The following is a 15,038-nucleotide window of genomic DNA, read 5'->3' as shown; positions in this document are numbered from 1 at the left end:
AGTCCATCTCCTCCCATCTCTTCCTTCTCTGGAGGGTGGCAGGAATCATTCTGTGCACTGTACCTTCCACAGCCACCTCGGTGTATTCTGAGGTCACCAACTGCTGTCCTAGCTCCTCTGGTCCAGAATCGGTGTCCAAGGTGAGAGCATGGAATTGTTTTTGCAGCTCCAATGATACAACATGGTTCCTGTCAGTCCTACTTTGGTGTGCCACATTCCTCCAGGGGTTCATCTCCTGCAACGGGCAATCTTCCTCCTCCTTACAGGCACCTCACCTGTGTTGCTGCTCCAGCACATTCCACGCAGCTCTGTCAAGAAACTCCGCATCTTGTCTTGTAGCTGGAAATGTGGCTAGGCAGGCCTCAAGTTGTTGTACCTTCTCTTCCAACCAATGCACACTTGCTACAAGTGTACTTTTGCATGCTCTCTGGCAGGAAGACCAACATGGTGCAGCTGCTGCAGGCCCTCGCCCTCCATTTCTCTTGGAGTGTGTGTAGGGCCTCCCCTCAAACGCCCCCACTAAATGAGGGCATTCACAGGCTCCTGGCACAAGCTCCCAAATGCTACAACCAGCTAAGTCTTAACTGCGGATGTCTCATACTCAGTGTTGTTTGAGAGGTCAAAGAAACCCCAAAAATGAATGCAGTTCTGAAAAGTTCAACCCGCCATCTTGATTCAAAATGGCATCCAATTGTTACCAACCATATACGGAAACCTGCTCCTCAGGAGCCATCAGGCAGAATTTGGTTATAATATATTACAAGGTGTCTAAATGCATAGTGCACATAAAATATTCTAAAATATACAGTAGATACAACAAAATATTTTCAATGCCATCACCAAAATTGGCAGGATCTAGCAAGGACCAGACAATTTTGCTTGGGAGGGTGAGAGCCTGATCACACCCCTTAATTGGGTGTTAGCCACCCCTAGTTTAGGGGTCAATCAAATTATATAGGTAAGAATTGGCCACTGATTTAAATCTATATAACACAAAATCTTTTATTTTTATTTTTAAAAAAGACAGTAAATAGCTGGGAAAGCTTCAAAACCCTACCAGTTCTGGCTAAACTGAAGTCTGGTATTAGTAGATGGGGAGAAAAAACCCCTAACCATTCTGTGAGAGAAGCGTTGGGAGCCATTTACGAAGATCTCTGGTCACTGGCAATTTGGGTAGTTCCCATGCACAGCTGGTCCTTCCTTTGCCATATCTTCTGGTCTGTGGCCAGATAGTTTGCTTAGGAACAGGGGAAGCTGCTGTAGACAGAATCAGACCACTGGCCCACCTAACACAGTATTCTTTCCTGGCAGCAGCTTGCCAGGATTACAGGTCAGGTTGCTCCCAGTCCCACCCAAAGATGGTGCTGGAGATGGAAACCAGGACCTTGTGGGAGCGAAGCAGATGCTCTGCCCCAGAGCCAGGCCCCTTCCCCACCCAAAGCCCCAGCTGTTTCAACGTTTACCAGGCACTTTCTGGGGTCAGCAAAATGGCGTTTCAGCTGGTGATGAAAATACTGCACAAGAAGTGCTTTCTGTTTTTAAAAAATTGATGCTGATGCAAAGTTACTTACTATTAATTAATGGTGTTTTTTTTTTTAATTAGCCACTGTCCCTCTCCCAAAAGGGAAACTCAAAGTGACGTACAAATAATCAAAAACAAGGATGACACAAGCAAAAATTCACAATAGTTAGAACCATGGAACTCACTCCCACAGGAGCCAGTGATGATCACCAACTTGGATGGTTCTTCTGACCACAATGAACCAAAATGGCTTGGCCTCCATAGCTGGAGTCAGGCCCCTCATGTGCAGCTTGAACAGAGTTTCAAACTCCCACCTTTGGCAGCAAAATGTAAAGCATAGGAATCAGGCTGTAAAATATTGTTTTGAGCAAGTCCAGCTGTGAACTAAGCTGGCTCCCCCCTTCTAACCCGCTTAACAAAGAACCAGGCAACAACCTGGGAAGTAAGTTTAAAAAGATTTACTTACTTATACTCATGCATTGGTTCACAGCAATGGCAGCAGCCAAAACTATGCAGGCAACATACTTATATCTACTGTATAAGCAGCTTCAGGGATGCGGAGCAAGTGGAGGCATGTCTGCATCCAATGGTGGTCAAAGGAAGAGAGAGAGGAACCGCAAGTACTGTATGCTCCAAGGGGAAATGACATCATGCAAAGGCCTGTCTACCAGTTGTATTTCTATGGTCTCAGCAATACTGCAATGGACTTGGCCCCTTCTCATGCTAACTAGCAAGAATATGCCTTTGTTAAGTTGGCTGCTAATCTCCCACAAAAGCAGATAGTGGAGAGCATGCCATAAACAGGGAGACACCACTGAGATGGGAAGTTATAATAGTTCCTCCATGTTCATCCGCAGTGTATCTTAGAATAGCCACTGGGGAGCCATGAGTGCCACTGGATATGGGCTGCTGGGAAGAAGCTAGGGCTGCTTCCTTGCTGTCCAGCTTGTGGCCTTCCGAGAGGCATCTGGTGGGCTGCGGCTGGGAAGCCGAAGGGGCCAAATCCACACTCTACACAAACAGCAATATGATGCCCCTTTAGCCAGTCATGGCTTCCCCCAAAGAATTCTGGGAACTGTAGTTTGTTGAGGGTGCTGAGAGTTGTTAGGAGACCCCAGTTCTCTTCTCAGAGCTACAATTCCCAGAGCTCCCTGGGAAGAGGATTTGACCGTTAAACCAAACTACAGTCCCCCTTAGTTCTCAGTAGGACCATTTGGCTCAATTTTGTGGACACGCTCCATCAGTTTCATATAGGAAGGAGCAATGGGCATAGGAAGCAATGCACCTCTCAGGTTCTTTTGCTCTAATGTTGTTTATTTTCCCGGTATGATTCTTATAATGTTTTAAGCAATTATTATTGATTTTTAAACAAATAAAAGAACCATTAAAAACTTATCCAGCAGTACATTTAATGCTGTTTGTTCTACCCATTGACTTTATACATAAGCTTATGCATTCAGTATTCAAACCTACTACTTAACTTTACTTCTCCACTGAGAAAATTGAGTGGTTGGGATAACAAGGTCTTGATTTTGGTCATGAACACAGTTCAAGAAAGGGGTCCACGTTTCTTGGAAGGTGTCTCTTTTTGTTATGCCTTTAATTGCCCTCCTGTGTCTGCCGAGATGCTCAGACATTGCTGTATCCCAAATATTATTTTCCCATATCTTCAGGGGCATTTCAGTCTGGTTCTTGCATTGCTGAGCTATCTCTAATCTTGTTGTGGCCAGTATGAAGCCTGCTGGTTTTCTGCCGTGCAAAATGGAGCCCCTCCATGTCCAAAGATATTAGGGCTAAGGCAGGATTTGGAGAAAGAGGTTGGCTTGTAATTATAGATATAATGGGGTATTTGCTGCTCCAAAAGTTTTTAACATGGGGGCATTCTCACTCAACGTGAATGAATGAACCATGTTTTCCACAACCCTTTCAAGGTATGGGGGAGAGGGAGGGGTTCATTTTTGCCAGCCTGACATTTTTGCCAGTGCCATTGGAAGATGACCTTGAGCGAGGCCTCCTGAAAGTGAGCAGAGATGGTTTTCATGGGGTGGTGGGGGTCCAGATTCCTTCTCATTTGTGATCTTTGTTTGGGTGGCCTAAATCTGATCCCCATACAATCCGAAGGCCTCTAGCACCCCCACTTCATGATCAAATAGTTGTATATTAGGGAAGTAGCACCCTTCAGGATTTAAACAAGGCAAGTGTGTGTAGGCCCTCTCCCCTGTGCTCCAAATGAAGAATGAGCCTGAGATACCTGACACCAGGTAATGATTTCTTTTAATTCATCCTTTAAAAATAGACAAAAACTACTACAGTGGTACCTCGGAACTTGAATAGCTGTTCTTGAACGTTTTGGTTCCCAAACGCCAAAAACCAGGAAGTGCTCCAGTTTTCTAACGATCCTTCGAAAACTAATGTCCAACGCGGCTTCCGCTATGCAAAAACCTAGCTGTCAGTCAATTGGAAGCCGCACTTTGAAACTCGAATGTTTCAGAAGTTGAACGGTCTTCCAGAACGGATTCTGTTCAGGTTCCGAGGTACCACTGTACTTGCATTCACTTTTTTCTTTTTAGCAATCCATCTGAACACACATGCTTTTATTATGCATTTGTGGCACTCAGAGGCATAAAAGTAGAATCCTTTTTAAATTAATGTCCCCTGGTTATCTACAGGTGATTTCTACTCACCATAGGTGAACACACAAGTGGGTGCTTTCAGTCGAAATGCCAGAATTCATGATCTGCCACCTTCCCTTTTAAATTGCAAATTTCTGGAACACCCCACAGAATGAAGATGACTGTTCGAAATACAGGCCATGTTTCAATATCCACTCAATGGAGATTACTCTTTGCATTTGAGATCCCTGTTAAGCTTTGGACGCTTCTGCCACTGTGCAGACCAGCCACGTGTCATTGCCTGTGCGCCCTTTGTGAGATCTGCAATTCTTCTTGCTCCCTCCAGTTTCTGAAATAGTAATGGAAGGCTGGATTTCCCCCAACTCCTTTCCAGCCTCTCTTCCCCAGCGCCTGCATGTCTCAGTGCCACATCTGGAAGGGGGCGGGGAAGCTGTCATGAAATCTATTTCTCTCCTGGGATTAAAGGAGGAAATAGCCAGCATACTTGTGCAAAAAGGCAAAAGCCGAGAGGCCCTAGTGCTGGTTTTTCTGGTGCCTTGGCCGCTCTGTGGGCTAAGGGAAAGCATTATCAGTGGGCCTTTTGGAGAGGCTTCTGATAAAACAGGAGAGAACGCCGGGAAGTCAAGCCTCTCGTACTCAGCCATTTTTTGAGGTGTTTTTCTGGCCACCTCCAGAAGGCAGGTGAAGGGCTTGAATCTTCAGACAAGAGAAGAGCACTGTTTCCCAACTTGGGAAATGCACAATTAAGCAAGACACGCAGTGCTGTTGCAAAGGTTTGCATTCAGCAAATTAAACACAATACTGCATCTTGTGCTGCTGTTTTCGGGAGGGCTATGTATGTAGATGGATCAAAACAGCTGCCTGCTTTGGGGGGCTCTCCATAAGGATGTGGCTATGGGGGACATCGCAGGAAGCTCCTGCACTACACCATTTGCTACACCCCTGGAGAGGAGTCCAATCGCTGGACATGAGCTGTGCTGGACACAAAAAGCAGCCTTGTTCTTTAGCTCAGCACTGGGAGGGGGCAGAGCTGCCCTGCCCTTCAGATTTTGCCCCTTTTGGGACATCTTGACATTCCAGCAAGAACCAGATGCTTTTAAAATCTAAACATTTCAGATGTGTTTTTATATATATATATAAACCCCCCTTTCCTGCATTTGAGGAGCGACACATTGGCAACAGGAATAGTTTTACAGCCTGTAAGTCTGTCTTATGGTGCACAGCTGCTGTTATAAACCACGATGCTGGAGCAGCTGTAGAGACATTTCAGTTAGAAACCTGAGCTACTAATAAATTATTTGACGTGCCACATACCTCCAATGAGAGAGCAACTGCTGCTCAGCATGAACTGGAATACTTGCAAGTCCCTTGCAAAAGTGGCAAGCGTTTCTCACTCACAGAAGGATGCAAAGCGAAATTGTTGAGGGTATTTATGTACAGCATCCGCTGAAGCTGAGCATTAGAAGATTTGGGATTTAAGAGGGTACTTCATGCATCAGTTATGCAACTCCCTACAGAACTCCCTCTTGCAGGAAGCAGTGATAACCACAATCTTGGCTGGCTTTAAAAGAGGACTGGATAATTTCATTGGGAGGGGAGAATGGCTACTAGCCCGGATGGCTGTGCTCTGCCTCCATGATCAGAGGAATGCTTCTGAATACCAGTTGCTGGAAAATGCAGGAGAGGGCCTGCTTGCGGGCTTCCCACTGGCTGGCCACTGTGAGAATAGGAGGCTGGACTAGATGGGCACGCACTGGCCTGGTCCAGCAGTGCTGTTCTTCATGTCTTCTGTTAATAATGGCGGTGATTCACACGTGAGTGGACCCACCTCACTGCTGGTGCTGGGCAGCTCTCTGGAGTGTGTAAAGCAGGGATTGTCAACCTGGTCCCTACCGCCCACTAGTGGGTGTTTCAGGATTCTAGGTGGGCAGTAGGGGGTTCTATGGCACAAGCTGAATCCTCCTTCCATCGAGTGCTGGTGGGCGGTAAGGAAATTTTACCATCAAAAAAGATGCATTAGAGGGCAGTAGGTATGAAAAGGTTGACTACCCCTGGTGTAAAGCAAGGGGAAGTGATTCAATCTGAAATGCTCCCCTGGGACAGGCTGGATATAGTCGGTTGGTTAAGAATATAAGGGGAGCCCTGCAGTAGCAGCAGCAGCAGGGTCAGACATTTGGCAAAGGACAAGATGGCACCCCCCATTTCATGCACAGAAGCTGGACTGGCAGCTGAATCTTGTCTGGATGCTGATGATGTCTTTGTGAGACAGCTTTGGGAGCACAGGGCAGGCTGCCCTCAGGGACTTATTGCCACTCCCTATCATATGCCACCCAAGGCAACCCCTTCCACTACCAAACACACTTCAAGAATCAGTCCAACTGAAACATGACTTTTTCTCTCTCCTATCCACCACCCAGAAACTAAAAAAGGAAGTCTTCCTTAAGTACTAGTTCATGAAACCTTTTTTTATTTTTCAGGTTGCTTTGGTTGTAAATCAGCCAAGGAACCTGGAAATGTAGTTCTGGTCTGTCACTATTCCTGAAGCTAAGGATTGTGTAAGAAAACTCCAACTGAGTTCTTCTGGGCAATAGCACCCCCCTGCCATTCCTTGGGGGGCGGGAGGGGGGATAAATGTAGATTTTGATATGAATACACCCCTCACATTAGTGAAGGACTTTTTGCCTTTCTTACTGAGAAACTGAGCTATCTTGTCCTTCTAAGCAATGCTGTTCTCTAATGGGGCTGACTGCTTTTCAAGGCTGTTTCAAAAAGCACAGGGCTGGCATTTTCCAAAGATGATGAGCAAATCTCCTGAGTGTCGGTTGCTGGGGAGCAAGAGGACTGTGGCCTACATACCCTACTTTTAGAAGGGCCATAAAAGCAATCGGTAGCAAAATGTCACTGTGTATTCTCCCAAAAGGAGCGACCCTACAGGGTCCCAGCCAGCCATTCCCGCCAAGGAAGGCACCACAGTCTTCCCTCCCCCTCAGTTTGTTTTCTCTCTTCCCACTGTCACTCTGTGTTGCATCCTCCACACCCACCCACCCTTGCCACCCCAAGCAGGCTGATACCTCTCTCTTGTTTCTCTGTGGTCTGGCTGAATACTGTTGTGCCAAATAAGGCATTTATACAAATTCCTCTTCTAAATTCAGCCTGAAATTTGCTAGGAAGAAACACACAATTCATTGAGCCAGAGCACAGCATATATTATCTCTATATATTTATATATAGCATACACTGTACATAAAATAAATCTGAAACTTGTGCATAAACTGTCTGATCACACAATCCTTTTCTTTAAAACCCAAACTGGGGAATAAGGATAGGAACATGGTTGTTTCTGCCTTAATCTGCTGTTGGGGTAAATCTCCTCCCTCCCGGCTAGAAGAACATGCTGCTGGCGACGGGAAGGGAGATTCTTGCTGCCTCATCTGCGGAAACAGCAGGAGAGGAACTTCTACCTTCTTTAGTCCCCAAAGATATCTAGAGTGTGCTCAATTTCCCTTCCTGTGGGGAGAGTTACAGGTCCCTGACTGTTCTCTCGTACCAGGCAGCTTTGCCCGAAGCAGAGATGGGGCTGCTCCTTGCAACAGCAGGCCATGCCCTAGCAAACATGTAGGCAATTGCCTCCTACACACTGAAAGCTGGAACGATTACTTATAGCAAAATTCTCACACTGAAATCACAAGAAGGTTCTTCTCTTTCCTCCCACATGTGGAAGGAAAACAGAAAAGCTGGTAGCAAAGATGATCAAGGCGACTGCCCTGAGGTGGTTCCAATGCAGCCTGACATTGTGCATGCTTCCAAAATGCACTAAGGTGATTTGTTGGCTCCTTGCTGTAATTGCCCTGCTAAATTACAATTGGAATGACAAGGTTGTCGCGGGACAGGCCTCCAGGCCTTTTGACACGCAGCACCTCCTTCTAGGCCACGCTTGCATTTTTTCCTGGCTCACTGCTCTTCGGCCCCTGCTTCAACTTGTAATCTGCTAAGGCAGCCCTGATGGCATCTTCTGCCAGCACTAAGGGAGGAAGAACACAAGTGAAATATTACACTGGTTTAACAGCGGAAGTCGAATAAGCAAAATAATTTCAATCCTGAGTGCCAAGGTCTCTGGGAGAAGAGCCATGCTTCTGGCTCTCTCCTGCAACTCAGCAGGCCAATTCACAACCTTGGCAGTAAACCCCCACATTCACCTTGTGGTGACCTTTAGGCATTTCTAAAGTGAAGGAGAGATTTCCTACATGCCCAGATTTCTGAGTTTTGAGGGGTGTTCTTAGGCCAGTTTATGACTTAGCATGGGCATAGCACTTGTGCACAAATCAGTTCACTTGCCTTCTCAGCATTCTTTACAACAGCCCCATAAAGATAAGCCAATATTATTCTCAGTGTCTCAACCCTGACTCCCTTTTCAACAGTCTTCCACTGAGTTTAACGGCAGGAACTATAACAGGAACTTCCTGGTTCAGTCTATCACAATGCTAGCTCCAGAACCAATTTCCAGCCTCCCAAGGTTGGAGAACTTGTAGCTGTACAGATGTTGTTGGATTACAACTCTCCTTAGCACCAATCAGAGAAAGGCATATGCCCTTATATTCTAGCTCTTCACTTTCTCTAAGAACATACCAACAACATAGAAGGCATCGCTGTAAAAGAACTTCGCTTACATCCACCTTTCTTGTTCATGATTGACTATTTGCATTTGGGGCCTTGTGGTGCTTCTTTCCAACAACTTGTCTGCAAAGAGTTTAAATGGTAACAAAGGACAAAAAGGGTTACTTACTGGAGCAGTGCAATTTTACTGGAGGAAGGCAGAGCTCTTTAGCAATGTCTGTGTTTTTGATCTTCAAGGCTTCATCAACCTGAAACATACAAAAATTACTACTTAGCCTTCCATTTCATACCATGGACTTAGGCACACAGGACTACTGTCTTGCACTACCAGACTTCAGGTCTATCGAGCTCAGTATTGTTTAGAAGAACTGGCAGTGGTTCTTTCAGAGAAGGTATCTTCCCAGCCCTATCTGGAAAGGCTGAGGATTGAACATAATACTTTCTGAACACAAAAAAGGTGCGTAAGCTACAACTTTTCCATAGCAACTGCTGCTAACTCTGCTCCACAGACACAATTTCATTTTCTATTGCCAGCTTACCACCCCTCTGCTGGAAGCAGTATGCTTCTGAAATTCAGCTGCTGAAACTGGTAGGAAGGGTGCTGCTGCAATCATATCCTGTCTGCAGGCTTCACAGAATCATCTGGCTGATCACTGAGAACAGGATGCTGGACTAAAAGGACTTTTGGTCTGATCCAGCTACAGGCCTCCACAATTGACTTCCACATTATTAGACTCTTAGGATAATGCATGCAAAATCTACCCTCCCTGGACTGGAAACGACTTTCTTGAAGCAGCCTAAGAGATGGTAATGCAGCATGAAAGGTTTTTTCCCCAAAACAAGGCCAAGGTATATATTGACAGGCATCAGACTTACCGTCTTGCCCTTCACCCATTCAGTAGCCAAGGAACTCGAAGCGATTGCTGACCCACAGCCAAACGTCTTGAACCTGGCATCTGTTATCTTTCCATTTTCATCTACTTCAACCTGAGGACATTTTCATGAGAGTGACTAAGCATTGCATTGAAACGAAAGAGACACTTCTCTTGCTCACAATCACAGAGAATAGAGGGCGAGAGATTGGAAGAGGCTTTATTGTCTCACAGCCTTTGGTGCCTCAAGGCAGCACTAACTTACTTGCAGCTTCATGACGTCCCCACAGGCTGGTGCTCCCACAAGGCCAGTCCCAACATTCTTTGCGCTCTTATCCAGGGAACCAACATTTCGTGGGTTCTCATAGTGATCAACAACCTGGAATTCAAAAGCAAAGGTTTGATGTGCATCTTCAGGGGACAAAGGTGAATCCTTGAACGAGATAATCATCCTGGGCCCTTCCAACTCTGCAATTCTATGATTAGGGCTATTCACGTATCATTTAATGGAGTCGCAAAGTCTCTGACTGCCACCTACTGGAGACATTTCTTGACTGAGCCCAAGACATCAGGGGTGTCTATCTTTGGATTTTCTGCATCATCACACAAGTGGCTGGACAAGGCAGCCTACAGAGACCCTTCCAATTGTTTGATTTCTGCCACTCAGTCCAGCACAACTTAAAGAGATCCCCAAGAAATGACTAAAACTTATCCCAGTCTCATAAAATATCTGTCAAGGGGAGGGGGAGTGTCTGCAATGCCCTGTGTACACAACCTTGTAGTCAAAGTGCTCCTCCACATTATGGGCAGGAGAAACAAACAGCATGGCCCTTCGAACCCAGCAGGGAATATACTGGTACACAGTATCTAGCCAATACTAATACCAGTTCTAAAAGGGACGCGGGTGGCGCTGTGGGTTAAACCACAGAGCCTAGGGCTTGCCGATCAGAAGGTCGGCGGTTCGAATCCCCGTGATGCGGTGAGCTCCTGTTGCTCGGTCCCTGCTCCTGCCAACCTAGCAGTTCGAAAGCACGTCAAAGTGCAAGTAGATAAATAAGTACCGCTCTGGCGGGAAGGTAAATGGCGTTTCCGTGCGCTGCTTTAGTTCTCCAGAAGCGGCTTAGTCATGCTGGCCACATGACCCGGAAGCTGTATGCCGGCTCCTTCGGCCAATAAAGCGAGATGATGGTCAGGGGTCCCTTTACCTTTAATACTAGTTCTAATACCACCTAAACATTAGGAAGAACTTCCTGACAGTAAGAGCTGTTTGACAGTGGAATTTGCTGCCAAGGAGTGTGGTGGAGTCTCCTTCTTTGGAGGTCTTTAAGCAGAGGCTTGACAACCATATGTCAGGAGTGCTCTGATGGTGTTTCCTGCTTGGCAGGGGGTTGGACTCGATGGCCCTTGTGGTCTCTTCCAACTCTATGATTCTATGATTCTAAGCCAGCTGTCTGCAAACCCCCACCACTGTGCGCCGTTTCCTGCCTCTCCTTCTGTGCCTCCTTTTGGTATACCACCCTTCATATGCCAGCTCTCTGACTATGTTAGCCCTGTTCCTTCTGCATCCTTCCTCCTTCCCTCCATGAATCACACCAACTCCCACAGCTTATGATTACCGTTAATCATTCCTAGAGCACATGGATTTCACTAAGCATTGTACACAAGAGCAAGGCAGTCCCTGCCTGCAGGCTAACAGTCTAGAAGCCATGATACAAAATGGAAAAGGGATGAGAGTAAAAAAGGGCAACCTCAGTCACCAACTTCTCTATCTACCCTGCCCCACTGCGAGGCCTTTCCCCATGCCTCCCTCTGACCACCAGCTATTTGTTAAAGGTCACCACTCAATTTATTATTATTTTTTAAAAAATGAAGTGTCCTCATTATTTATACTAATTAACTCCGCCCAGGCATCTATTCTGTTTGAAGCCCACTAAACTGTCCCCTCCCCAAATCTGTGCAGGCTTCCCTTCTCACCCTCTTTCTGGTGTTCCACTCAGTTTCCAGCCACCCTTGTTGTATCAGCCCCAGGTCTACAAAGATCCCCAATCCTACCTTAGTCCCCCAAATCCTTATCACATCCCCTCTCCATCCCCCCAGGTTACCCCCAACACCCCTTATGACCCCCATACATGCGCAGCGTTCCCTTACACCCCCTTGCGATATCCCCCATAATCCAGCTACCCATTCAGTATGACAGCCGCTGCCTTATAGAATCACGGCGCTGCAGAGCGGAAGGGGCCCTCCAAGGGTCCTCGAGTCCGTCCTCCTGCGATGCAGGAGTGACGGCTGAGGAACCCTGACAGGTGGCCGCCTGGCCTCTGCTTCTCAAAACCCTCCAGGGAAGGAAGGAGGGTCCGCCACCTTCTGAGGGACCCCCCCCCGAAAACCCCTGTTCTGCTGGGTCCTCCCCCCTCGCCCGCCTTTCTCCTGCGACCCTCAAAGCCCCCTTGAGTGAGCCAGCCCCCGTCCCCTACCTTCTCGTGGTATCCCGCGGCGAGGGGAGCCTGGGCCGGCCCAGGCCTCAGGAGAGCCGCCGCCGCCCGCTGCGCAACGCTCGCCCTCAGCGCCGCCATCTTGTCTGCTGGAGGAGGACTGCGACGCAGGAGACAAGGACGGCGCGAGATTGTGACGCCACGCCTGCAGCGCCAGGTGAGGCCACAGCGCCCTGCTGAGGGCAAAACGAAACGGGCGTCATTAGCCACGCCCTCCGGGAGGAATAAACTTAACCCGCCCGGGGAGGGAATTAACCTGTTGCTGCCTGGATGTTATTGTTATTATTGTTATTTGTCTTATTATTATCGTTATTATTATTATTGCAAGTTTTGATTTGTTGCTTTGTCTGCAGTCCTAATTCCACTTGGGCGCGAATCCTGCTGAATTCAGTTTGATTTACTTCTCAGTAGACATAATGTACATACATACATAATTCTATTTGAATTCCATCTTTCTAGGGTTCAAACCATGCTCCATGCGGCTTACAACATGAAAAAGCACAATTCCAACGTAACAGCAGTAGTCATAAATAATAAATATAACAAAAAACACATAACCAAGCATAAATCAGAGTACTGTAACATCTGAAATGAAATACAAAAGATTACAGTCAAAAACTGTAACAACCCACCCACCTCCCAACAAAACCTCTTAAAGAATTCCCAAGCCCGAGGCTGTTCAGCGTCACAGCTTTTGTCCGGCCCTCACCCTCCCAGGCCTAGTGCGGGGAAAGCTGCTGCCGCCACCCAATGCCTTTTAGCTTCGGGGTGCAAAGGAGCTGTGTGGGTTTGTTTTTTGTTTTTGTTTTTGCTTTATTGCCTTTTATTTATTAGAACTGTTTCTATCCCACTTTTCATGTCAGCATCACAAGGCAGGGGACACAAAAACACATTAAACGACATTGAAACTTACAGAAAAAATAGTAGCCAGGCCAAAACCGATATTTGCTGACCATAATTACTGTACTTAATTATTGAGAGCATAAATGTTTAGCAGTCATGAGAGAATGCCATCAGTGTTGGCATCCGCTTTGATTTTACAGTTTTATATGTATTTTTACACTAATTATTTTATTTATTGAATATTTTATTGGGAAGTATGCAAATAATGGGAGTAAATAAATGATTTATTATTTGTTTTTTTTAAAAAAAATATTTTTATTTTTCCATATAAACACAATACAACAAACATAAACATACAAAAACAAAAACAAAACAAAAAACATGTATCATTTCATATCCTAATTTCATATCCTAACTTCCCCGACTTCCTCATGCCTCCCCTTTCTGTATTCCAAATTCTTATCGATTGTTCAGCAAATCTTCCCTTATTTTAATTTAAATTTAGACTATTCTTCCTTATTTTCCTTGTCTTAACCATTGCTAATAGTAACCATTTACTTTCCAGTCCAACATCATTCTAACTTTCATTAACTTTATGATATTTCTTTAAATAGTCCTTGAATTTTTTCCATTCTTCTTGCGCTGCTTCTCTTCCCTGGTTTCGGATTCTGCTCGTCATTTCTGCCAAACCCATATAGTCTATCACCTTCATCTGCCATTCTTCCAGTGTGGGTAGTTCTTGCGTCTTCCAGTACTTCGCAATGAGTATTCTAGCTGCTGTTGTAGCATACATAAAGAAAGTTATATCCGTCTTTAACACCCCTTGGCCGACAATACCCAAGAGAAAGGCCTCTGGTTTCTTGGGGAAAGTATATTTAAATACCTTTTTAAGTTCATTATAGATCATTTCCCAGAATGCCTTAATCTTCGGGCAGGTCCACCAAAGATGAAAAAATGTACCTTCAGTTTCTTTACATTTCCAACATTTATTGTCAGGCACATGGTAAATCTTTGCAAGCTTGACTGGGGTTATGTACCACCTATATATCATTTTCATAATGTTTTCTCTTAAGGCATTACATGCCGTAAATTTTATCCCGGTGGTCCACAACTTTTCCCAATCAGCAAACAAAATATTATGCCCAATGTCCTGAGCCCATTTAATCATGACCGATTTAACCGTTTCATCTTGTGTATTCCATTTCAGCAGCAAATTGTACATTTTGGACAAATTCTTAGTACTGGGTTCTAACAGTTCTGTCTCCAATTTTGATTTTTCCACCTGGAAGCCAATTTTACTGTCCAGTTTAAACGCTTAAATGCCTTAAACTAATGATTTATTATTTGAAGCAGGTATGCGTGTGCGTAGAAATATTTTTTTTTATGGCCCGACAAGACTCTGGAGAGGACCAAGCTTTTATGCGTGGCTCTTGGGCCCCATCACCCAGCCAGGGGCTCTGGAGCAAATTTAATGCAGCTTTAAGAGCAGATGCCTCCCCCCCCCCTCTCTCAGCGTCCCTGCTCTGGCAAATGGGTTGGCCTATTTTGAAAGTTACAAAGGTAAAGCAACTTCTGATCCTCCACTCAGCGACGAAGCTCCCTCGGAGGCCACTCTACGGAAAAGACGGGATATCAGTGTCATAACACACACACAACCCCCCCCCCCGAACACACGAGACACAACCAAACAGGAAGGTCTCCTGCGCAAGCTCCTCTCTAGCCAACGGAACCAGAGCAGCGACGCGCTGACACACTCAACATGGCGGCCCCGCCTGCCTTTCCCTGAGCGACGGAGAGGGTCCTTCTGTCCTTCCTTGAGGCGACTGCGGCACGCCGAGATTTTGGGAAAGCCCGACATTTATGCCCCTTCGAAAAGAACCAAATGGCGATGCCCTTCACCTGCCGGGGACGCTTCCTGTCCAGCAGCCCTTCTTAAGAGCTCTGCGGGACCGACACCCCCCGCCTTGTTTGTACCAGACGCCTTCGGAGCAGCAGCTGCCTCTATTTTTCAGTCAGGCGTTAGAGCAGGGCAGCCCAGAAGCGCGGCGGGCGAAAAGGCTGG

At 46.2% G+C, this 15,038-nt stretch overlaps 1 protein-coding gene and 1 long non-coding RNA gene across 3 annotated transcripts in view; both read right to left on the bottom strand.

The window, feature by feature from the left end:
• LOC310748326 overlaps nucleotides 1-15,038 on the bottom strand; it is a 106,164-nt gene that overhangs the window by 2,410 nt on the left and 88,716 nt on the right. The window lies entirely within an intron of this gene.
• Nucleotides 7,341-14,968, bottom strand: ISCU (iron-sulfur cluster assembly enzyme). Of its 2 annotated transcripts, none has more exons than XM_083584021.1 (6): nucleotides 14,876-14,968; nucleotides 12,116-12,309; nucleotides 9,907-10,020; nucleotides 9,646-9,756; nucleotides 8,939-9,017; nucleotides 7,341-8,176 (listed from the first exon to the last, which is right to left on the bottom strand). In XM_083584021.1, the coding sequence occupies exons 2-6, from the start codon at nucleotides 12,212-12,214 to the stop codon at nucleotides 8,079-8,081; spliced, it is 501 nt and encodes a 166-aa protein (XP_083440147.1). In that variant the 5' UTR covers nucleotides 12,215-12,309; nucleotides 14,876-14,968; the 3' UTR covers nucleotides 7,341-8,078. The 2 variants fall into 2 exon arrangements, with proteins under 2 accessions (XP_083440147.1, XP_083440146.1); XM_083584020.1 differs by lacking the exon at nucleotides 14,876-14,968 and adding an exon at nucleotides 13,047-13,104.

The sequence above is a fragment of the Podarcis filfolensis genome (genome assembly GCF_964270895.1).
Source record: "Podarcis filfolensis genome assembly, chromosome: 13".
NCBI classification, from domain to species: domain Eukaryota; kingdom Metazoa; phylum Chordata; class Lepidosauria; order Squamata; family Lacertidae; genus Podarcis; species Podarcis filfolensis.
This window is presented reverse-complemented; position numbering and strand designations above follow the sequence as displayed.